The sequence below is a fragment of the Sinocyclocheilus anshuiensis genome, unplaced genomic scaffold (genome assembly GCF_001515605.1).
Source record: "Sinocyclocheilus anshuiensis isolate Anshui unplaced genomic scaffold, SAMN03320099.WGS_v1.1 scaffold3715, whole genome shotgun sequence".
Classification (NCBI taxonomy): Eukaryota; Metazoa; Chordata; class Actinopteri; order Cypriniformes; family Cyprinidae; genus Sinocyclocheilus; species Sinocyclocheilus anshuiensis.
Genome location: NW_015541115.1, coordinates 22,001 through 32,023, shown reverse-complemented (window position 1 = coordinate 32,023; position 10,023 = coordinate 22,001). Strand labels below are relative to the sequence as shown.

The 10,023-nt window shown below is 33.2% G+C and overlaps 1 protein-coding gene across 1 annotated transcript in view; it reads left to right on the top strand.

Moving 5' to 3' along the window:
* LOC107690747 (transcription intermediary factor 1-alpha-like) overlaps positions 1 to 9,141 on the top strand; it is a 21,956-nt gene extending 12,815 nt beyond the window's left edge. Inside the window, exons 11-18 of the mRNA XM_016489154.1 lie at positions 2,240 to 2,354; positions 2,516 to 2,561; positions 3,589 to 3,724; positions 3,985 to 4,205; positions 5,585 to 5,717; positions 5,845 to 5,919; positions 7,426 to 7,572; positions 8,611 to 9,141. Of these exons, the coding sequence (XP_016344640.1) occupies positions 2,240 to 2,354; positions 2,516 to 2,561; positions 3,589 to 3,724; positions 3,985 to 4,205; positions 5,585 to 5,717; positions 5,845 to 5,919; positions 7,426 to 7,572; positions 8,611 to 8,943 (1,206 nt within the window). The 3' untranslated portion in view covers positions 8,944 to 9,141. The remainder of the gene's footprint in view (positions 1 to 2,239; positions 2,355 to 2,515; positions 2,562 to 3,588; positions 3,725 to 3,984; positions 4,206 to 5,584; positions 5,718 to 5,844; positions 5,920 to 7,425; positions 7,573 to 8,610) is intronic.
* The last annotated feature ends 882 nt before the right edge of the window (positions 9,142 to 10,023 follow it).

Sequence of the window (10,023 nt, the reverse complement as noted above, 5' to 3'; positions counted from 1 at the left end):
TAAATGATTTTTATTACTATAAAAAAATCAAAACGACGGTGGGGGTCGGTGCCGCGGTGGGCAAGTGATGTAAGAGTCGACATGGAAAATTTGGAAATATTCAATCACACAACATGGTTACACCTTATAGTTTTATGTAAAGTAAAGTAATTTATGTAAAATATACATAATAATGTTAAAGTACAAATATTCGATATAGTTTCTTTGCAAAATACTCAATAATGTCAAATCGCACATCGTTAAAACAACAATTACGATATTATCGCAGACGATATATATCGCACACCCGTAGTTTCTCAATATAATTAAGAATATGATTTAAAAAAGTGATATATTTCAATATATTCAGCAATAAAAATAAAAAATATTTTGCTGCTGCTTAATCGTATGCAATTAAATAATATTATTAAAAAATAATTTAATGAAATAATAAACATTATAATATTCAGGTTGGTTTAATATTATATTTATATTTGGTTTTTATATATTTTTATTCATCACATTCTACATGTTCATTGTTTGTTCTCAAGCTTTAAGGGAATTAACATTTGTTTGCTTAATACAAGATAATTGTGTATCAAGTTTATATTGTAACTAAGTGAAAAAAAAAACACAATTAAATCATTATTGCAACTATTTGTAGAACAATTAATCGGATACATTTTCATGACAACTGTAACCTTTTTTTTTTCAGTGAAAAATAAATATTACAGATTTTTACCTATAGGCCTGAAAGAAAAACATATGGAGATGTTTCATTTTGTGTCAACCACCCATATACAGTATAAATGGCATCAGGCAATGAAAAACTCTACTGACTATTAAAAAAAGTTTGCACTGCACACATATATGTACACTGCTGGTCAAAAGTTTGGAATAATTACGACTTTATGTTTTTGGTTGCATTTATATGATCCAGAATTTGATAAAAACAGTAGTATTGTGAAATTATTTTACAATTTAAAATGTTTCTATGTAAATTAGTGCTGTCAAATGATTAATCACGATTAATCGCATCCAAAATAAAAGTTTTTGTTTACATAATATATGTGTGTGTACTAGGGGTCGTGGAAAAAAATCGATACAGCATAGTATCGTGATATTTTCCACGGCAATACTGTATCGATACATGGACGCCAAGTATCAATCTTTTATTATACTATTTGGTAGAATAATAAAATAAATTTCTTTACAGTTCACTAGATGGTGGTGTTGAGTTGTTGTTTTTTTCTGGTGAGGTCAACTGGGTCACCTTCAGCATGCAGTAAGTTAGAAAAATAAAGATGGCGGCATCGCGGAAAGTTATCAGGAAAGCCCAGTCCACGTTTAAATCGGATGTTAGACTATGTTTTATTTATTTTAAATTTAACAGTGATTTACTTTCAAATGCCCCAATTGCTGAAGGGTCTGCACAACATTTTTGTACAAGTTCAAGTTGCATTGTTCAAAATACCTGTAGTAGCACAGCAGTGCATACCTGTTTACATTTAATTAAGGTGGACTAGACTGTAATACAAATAACTGAGTTTGCCAGGTGCATACAACATTTATGACAGGTTTTCATGAAAGTGTTGGTCAGTTTGTCTGCTTGACAATCCCATTTTGCACTGCAACAATAAAATTGAAGCGAGATAAACAAACTGAGAAATGTTTCTTTTTAGTTAAAACAGATGTTGCCAAAGTTTTCCTTTGGGGACATAATTTGAAGTTGGAAAAAGGTAATAAATTACAATATATCGCAGAATATCGCAATATATTTAAAATCACAAGAATGTTGTATCGTGACACAAGTATCGTGATAATATCGTATCGTGAGGCCTCTGGTGATTCCCACCCCTAGTGTGTACTGTGTATACTGTATTTAAATGTATATATAAATACACATACATGCACGTATATATTTAAGAAAAATGTTTTGTTATAAAATATTAATATTTATTTATATAAATTATATTTGAATATAAATATATATATATATATATATATATATATACGTAAATATTTGTAAAATATATACATGAATGTTTGTGTATTTATATATACATAAATATACACGGTACACACACAAAAACTTTTATTTCGGATGCGATTAATCGCGATTAATCGTTTGACAGCACTAATGTAAATATCTTTTATAACGGAATCAATTTCTGTGATGGTAAAGCTGAATTTTCAGCAGCTGTTACTCCAGTCTCATATTTAATAATGCATATGCAAAATTCTGTTTGCTTTTTTTAAGCAAAACATGCAGGTAACGTCGTACCTGAACAGGAGATGTGAACCCAGCATGCTGCTGTCTGCTCAAAGGCCCAGTTATCAACCCAGTCACCTCTCCACACCTACAGAGGGAACTGGTACGCTTCATCAGCAAAAACGAATGGCTGCTATTGGTGACCACCTTGTCTTGTCTTGTTGATTGGAGACATTAAGGCTTGCTGCCTAGTTCATGTTCTGTGTTTATCAAATGCTTTGTCTTACAGTACTGAATATTGTCTTGATTTTATTGGACTTTTAGTACAAGGAATACAAATGTCCGTCACCTCATCAGAACCAAAGACCAGGTAAATATTCTTATTCTTAAATATTTTAAGTTTTGAGTTCTTTTGAGTCGTTAGGTTCTTGTTCTCTTCTATAGTTAGTTCAACCAGAAATGCTTAACATATATATAAAAAAAAAAAAAAACTTTGCTTTGTATAGGTTTTTGTTGTACTTGAAAGATTTAAGATTAAAATGTGAAAATGTCTTATCAACTTGCAATGATTTGCATACTGATTTGGGATTGATTTTCATTCTTGCATTTATCTGCATATTTAATTATTATAAGCATCTGTAGACCAAGTCAAGGTTGTAAATGAGAGGTGATGAAAGTGTATCATAGTGTAGATGGTTGTTTCCTTGTAAAGAAATACTTCCTTGTAAAGAAAGAGCTTGTAAAGAAATACTCTGATTTAACTAGCCAGCTAGACTCTACCTATCAAATTAAAAATTAGTAGGCAAAAAGGTAAAGGTCGTTAGTACTGTTTATATCCAGGCATCTCTCTTTACTGCCGCTGTACATTTCTAGTAGGGGAGTGTGATATTGACGACAAAATGGTATCTATTTTTTTTTATCCACAACTCCCCAAATAAGGAAAATAATATAGAAAGATTGATTACGGCAGATTAAGGCCAAGCTAATATAAAACATACCCCTGGTTTCACAGACAAGGCTTAAGCTTAGACTAAAATGCATGTTTGAGCTGTTTTAACTGAAAGCCAGTTGCACTGACATATCTTAAATGTTGTCAGTGTTATTGTTTTGTCTCAAGATGCACACCAGTAATGGTTTTTTTCTAAATCACATTTATAAAAGCTACTTAAATTCCCTAATTGAACTAAGACTTAATCCTGGCGTAGTCTAAGCCATGTCTGTGAAACAGGGCCATAGTGTTATACATTTACATAAATTAAAAAATAAAAATATAAAAATACATTTGCTAGATTTACATTAGTAAATTTGTTTCACAGCATGAAAAGCTATTACTGCCTTTACTACCTTGCTGTTTCTTTCACAAAATGCACATCTAGTCATTTTTATTTTTTTCCAAGTTCTAGCTCCTGGAAGCGCGTAGAAGCCCCGCAGAGTGGCCCATCAAACCCTTCCACCAAGAGGAGACGCAGGACGTCTCCAGGGCCGGTCATTGTCATCAAAGATGAACCAGAGGATGACGATGAAGTTCATTTTGTACGATTTTACTCATTCCACACCAGCTCATGGAAGGAATAGATTTTAACATCAGAATTATTCGGATTTGACATTTGGTTGACAACCAAATAGACCAAAAACTGTTTTTAAAACCGCAACTGCAGGAAATTGTTTGGATAAATCTTTAGCAAATTCACGTACAGTATTTTGTCAGGTACACACAAATCACAGTTTTTCACAATACATGTACACTTTTTACATATACATACTTTTTTTTGTTTTATTTTGTGTTACTGTAGGTAAAGACCAGTGCTAAAGCCAGTCTTCCAGACAGCACAGGGGTTCAGTCTCAAATGCCACAAGGTGAGCAGCAGTCAGAGAAGACCCCAGAAGCAGATGAAGACCCCAATGAGGACTGGTGCGCGGTGTGCCAGAATGGAGGAGAACTGCTCTGCTGTGACAGATGTCCGAAAGTCTTCCATGTCAGCTGCCATGTCCCCACTCTAAATGCATCTCCAAGGTATCGGATGATCCAACTGAAAATAATAAATTAAACCGATTTGATAATTAAACTGTAGATATTTAATATAAAATATTTTAATATATAATTAATTTGGTGTGCATACTAGGGCTGGGTACCAAAACCCGGTACCAATATGGCACCGGTACCTATGTAACCGGTATGTACTAGAACCGAATCCGAACGCAGATTTCGGTGCCTCATTTCGGTGCCATGCCTGAGCGATCCATTGAAATATTTGTCCTCAGGTTCTACAAAACGGACGTTAGAAGCATCATCACTGGCACCGCATGTCAAATATAATTTCCCGACTGAGAAAATGCACCTGAACTCAAGTCGGAAAGCTCTAATAATACAAATCCAACACATATTTGTAGTAACGAGAGTTGTTTTCACATTCCGACTTAAGACTCCAGTAGCTCTTGCTGGATGCAGGGTTGCCAAGTCCACGTTTTTTTCCACAGAATTGGGCTACTTTTTTTATCTGCTTGTTTTAATTAAAAAACTTGACACACTAACATTTGCACTCTCTATTCTATTTCTATTCTAATGGCCAATCCATCATTTTTGGGGGGATTTGTTATTTATTTATTTATTTTTTAATAAGTGTCGGTTGAGGCACCGTTTAGGCACCGGAACCATTTTAAAAGTATCGATTTGGCACCGGTATCGAAAAAAACCCAAACGATACCCAACCCTAGTGCATACACACTTTGTACAAAAATATAAAAATAAATCTTAATTATTCCAAATTTTTGGCTAGTAGTCTCTTATGCTCACCAAGGTTGCATTTATAAAAATACAGTAATATGGTAAAATATTATTTTAAAATGTTATTTATTCCTGTCATGGCAAAGTTGAATTTTTCATGTGTCACATGATCCTTTAGAAATGAATCTAATGCTGATTTGGTGCTCAAGAAAGTTTTCTTCTTATTAATATTAAATAAAGTTTTTGCTGCTTAATATTTTTCATGGTGCACTACCATTCAAAAGTTTGGGTAGGTAAGATTTTTAATACTTGTATTCAGCAAGGATGCATTAAATTGATCATAAGTGACAGTAAAGACATTTATAATGTTACAGAAGATTTTTTATTTTAAATAAATTCTGTTATTTAAAATGTTCTATTCATCAAAGATCCTGGGGAAAAAAAAAATGTATAATGGTTTCCACAAATATGTTAAGCAGCAAAGCTGTTTTTAACATTTGTTGTATTATCCCAAAGCAAGCATTACCATATCTTTTTCATTTAAAAACATTTTATTTATTGTTAAATTTCCAACAAAGATTTTGAGAATGGTCAGATTCTGAGAATAGTTTTCTTTTATTAATTCTATTGCAGTTATGTATGTGTGTTGTGTTTGTGTGTATCTGTAGTGGTAAGTGGTACTGTACGTTCTGCCGTGACCTTACTTCACCTGAACTGCAGTATAACATCAATGGTAGCGGAGAATCGAACAATGTGAAGCAGGATCCAGATTCTGAGGCTTTCACTCCTGTGGACAGAAGAGTATGAACTGCTTTCAATTAGTTCTGCTTTATTTTAGGTGTCACTTTAGAACTATTAAGTTTTAAAATTGGTTTTACATTCCGAATATCTTTTAAAATGGCTACAATTATTTGTTGTGTTCATGCAGAAATGTGAGCGGCTACTGCTTCGTCTTTACTGCAATGAGCTCAGCACAGATTTTCAGGAGCCTGTAACACCTTCGGTAAGATCATCCATCTCACATGGCATTCTAGACACATGAACTAGATTTGATTTTCATTGGGGAAACAAAAATATTTTAAACACATGTCTGGGTCGTATTTCACCCCAAAGAAAAACAGAATTTTGCATAAAGAGAAAAATATTAAGCCTATTTTATAAAATAAATAGTAATTTAGTATTTTTGCATTGTGACATTTTCATGATAATCAAGTATAATAAGAAATCTTAAAGTAACTAAGTAATTAAAAAAATTATTTTCATTGAATGTTAAAGAGGTCCTATTATGCTCTTCAAAATCAAAGTCTTGATTTTGTGTTGGGGGTGTACTAGAACAGGCTCTCATACTAGGTTGTTCGAAAAACACATTATTTTTCACATATTTTACATTATTACAACACCTCTCTCCTCAGTCTGCCATGAATGGCTCGAATAATTCCTGTATCAAATGAAAGCCCGCCTTCTGAAATACGAAATGTGCTGTGATTGGTTAGCTGGGCCAGTGTGTGTTGTGATTGGCAGCACTCAGTGCCTGGTCAGGAAATGTCCTGGCCCTTACCATAGCCGCCTGCTGCGAGCTTCAGTGTAAATATTGCTCAAAATCAAATAAATTTGAGCGCGATTTAAACCCGTATGATTGTAACCGCTTTAAGTTCGTCTGCCTTGGGAAAGCTAGAGTGTCTCCGACATAGTGATAACACTCGTTGCCTTCTCTAGTGTAGCTCAACCAGGTCTCGTCCCATTCGTCGATATTTGTGATAAATTATGCGTTGAAGTCCAAACGAGTCGTTCGTTGTAGTTTTTGAAAAGTGATTTCCGTTAAATAAAATATCTCCTTTTGAAGTGGACTTTGAGCTTTGTAACTTTGCAGATCTTTTTTATGCTCAAACAGCAACATTACAGACTAAATAAAGTTGAAAAAGCATAATAGACCCCTTTAAAATATTTGTATATTGAGTAATATTTTTACTGCCTTCAATTTATGCTGATTTAAATAAAAATTGAATGAATAAATAAGCAAATCGTTGTGTTTAGAAGGGTATCGAGATTTTTTTTGCATTACAGAAATGAGAATTTGGAAAGAAACATTTGCTTAATTGTCATAAATGACAAATAATGCCACAGTTCAGAAATGTTAATTTTGTCATTTGTTGTTTTTGATAGGTTAATTAATCAGTCAGTAAGCTGAATATAATAAATTAGGTTTTTCTTCAGATTTTGGGGTGACCCACATATATTCATTAGGGTCATACAGCTGTTCCCTCACCACAGTGCAACAGTGAAAAGGGACGCCTTTCAAACAGTGTTGCGTTCCGAACGTTGTTTAAGCGACATATACCGGTATTGTGGTATTTTAAAAATTCATATCATAGCAAAAATAAACACCGGTATTCGGTATGAACTGGTATACCGCCCAGCACTAGTTTGGATCAAAGCTGTAGTTTTTTTTTTCATTTAATAATTAGGACTGTTTTCTGTTCTGTCCCTGGTTCACACTTCAAATTTGCAGTCGATGCCAGAGTACAGTGAGATAATAAAGACGCCAATGGACCTGTCGGTGATCAGAAGTAAACTGGCGGTCAGAAATTACAAGAGCACTGAGGACTTTGTGGAGGACGTCAGGTTGATTTTCAAAAACTGTGCAACTTTCCACAAGGTATGCTGACTTGTATTGACTTACAATATTATTTTCAAGATATAAGGGACGATTCTTCAATTAGGGGAACTTTCTCTCTCTTAAGATGGCTTTGAGAAAAAAAGCATACAAAAAAAATATTAGATAGATTATAAATAGCTTTAAATGTTTTGTGTGTGTCATTCATTCATTCATTCATTCATTCATTTATTAATTTAAGGCTTGTTGTAAAACCTTTTTAAACCTTCACTCTATAATTATTCTATTTTTAAGTCTTAAACTCACAGAAATTCTACTTTTAATTTTTCTAAAAACTTGTAACATCAAATCATTTTTCTTTTCAAATTAATTTGTTTTTTGTGTACAATTATATATTTATTTATTTTTTTAAATAAAGAATCCTTGTCCACTAGACTGATATCATTACCATTACAGCAAGCATTGTAGCTTTTGTATTTTTTTTTTAAAGAGTAGTCATTGTGAAACAAAGCTTTCCTCTAAACTATATCTTCAAAGGGTTCATTACTCAAAGCTTTTCAAGTGCAATATGTCTATTTTAACCATTCCCCAGTCTTTCAGCTGTTATTTCATAGTTGAGATTGATATACAAGTTACAATATTTAAAATAAATTTAAAAAGTTAGCCTATTTATTTGAGATACGGAAGCATACTGACGCATGTGGTTATAAGACAAGCTTTGGACATCATCAGAGAAGTGTCATTATTTGTAAGCCATTATTATTTTATTTTATTTATCTTTTATTTGTTTTATTTTTAGGCGGGTTCTTTCAGTTCAGTAAGTTTTATAGGTTAATTGACTGCTAGATAATGTGTTGAGTTAACCAAAACCTGCTCAAAGCCTGTGATAAATGTTTTAACTTAATTTAAAGGGTTAGTTCACACAAAAATGAGAATTCTGTAAATTCTGTCATTTACCTACCCTCAAGTTGTTCCAAAGAATTTCTTTCTTTCTGTTGAACACAAAAGAACGGTGGTACTGCTTGAATGAGACATACTACACGTGTGACATCTAATGTTGTGTATTCATGTTGTTTGTAGGAAGACACTGAGATGGCCAGTGTGGGTGCTAATCTAGAGAGTTACTTTGAGGAACAGCTGAAACTCTTGTATCCAGACCGGACATTTCCTGGCGTGAAGGAGGAGGCCGTTGCTTCTTTGTGTCCCGATGATACAAGTCCCTTATCAAAGACGCCTCCGCAAACCACTTCCCCTGCAGAGGAGATTGTGAAACCCTCTGGTGAAGATCTCCCTCAGGGGGAACAGCACACTAAAGACATTGAGAAGAAGCCAGAGAACCTCAGCTCTCCTGCAGGATTCAGTCTTGTAGATGCTGAAACGGACAGTAAAGCAACTAAAGATCCAACTTCCTGAGAGAATCTTCCTTGTTCATTCTCTAAAGACTGGATGGTGACATGCACTTTTCTAGAGCGTGAAATCTCTGGTTCAGTTGCAATAATTAATACTGTACATTTTAATTGTTTTAAGCATTTGGAAAATAGGCAGTTTGACCACTAAAGATGTAATATAACAATGCAATGTGGAATATAGGCATAATAAATACCTATATAAATACATCTAAAAGATGCCCATTTGAATTTTCATTTAAAGATGACAAATTACATAGTTCTCTTTTTAGTTATTTAAACACAAATGTAGACATTTTTGAGTCTTCACTGCTCTTATCCATATAATGAAAGTGTATGATGTTTGTCAAGCTTCAAACAGGACAAAAAAAAGTAGCATTGCTCTACAAAGATAACATTGTGTTCATTGTGTTCATGTCCAGATTACAAAAAAATCTGCGTCAAAAACTACTAATTTAATATCAATATATATATTAGTATATATAGCAACAAATAAAAGTAAAGGAAATGTGTAATGACCAATATGCATAACATATACGCATAACAAAGAGGTTGTGATTGGCTCACTACCAACATAAGAATACTACAATAAATGTGTTTAGTCTTGTCCACAAAACCATAATCAGACACATAATCATAACATAATCAGGCATTTAAGCAGAAACCTTTAGATCAAAAGGTTTTTGGGATCATAAGAAACAAGTATTTTACTTGTATACACATGATAAATACGATTGAATTTCAAGCATCAAGAGGAACAAAGGGAAGCTAATACTTCTTTTATTGGTCAACAAGATTATTGCCATATATAAGTAATGACAAAATGCCTATTATTGTCTAAATGGCTTGGCTAAAAGTTGAGTTAGCTCAAAAGTTGTGCTAGAAGTTACAAAAACAGAAATATTTCCAGCTATTTCTAAAACCAGTTTTCCATGGTAAGAATAAAATATTTTGGAATTAACATGCAAGTTTTATAAACCGTAATTACACTGAGTAGTGATGGGAGAAACTGAGCTTTCTGAAACAATGGAATCAATTGACACAAAACTCACGGTTTTGTGTTCCAAACATCATACGCTAGAGATAT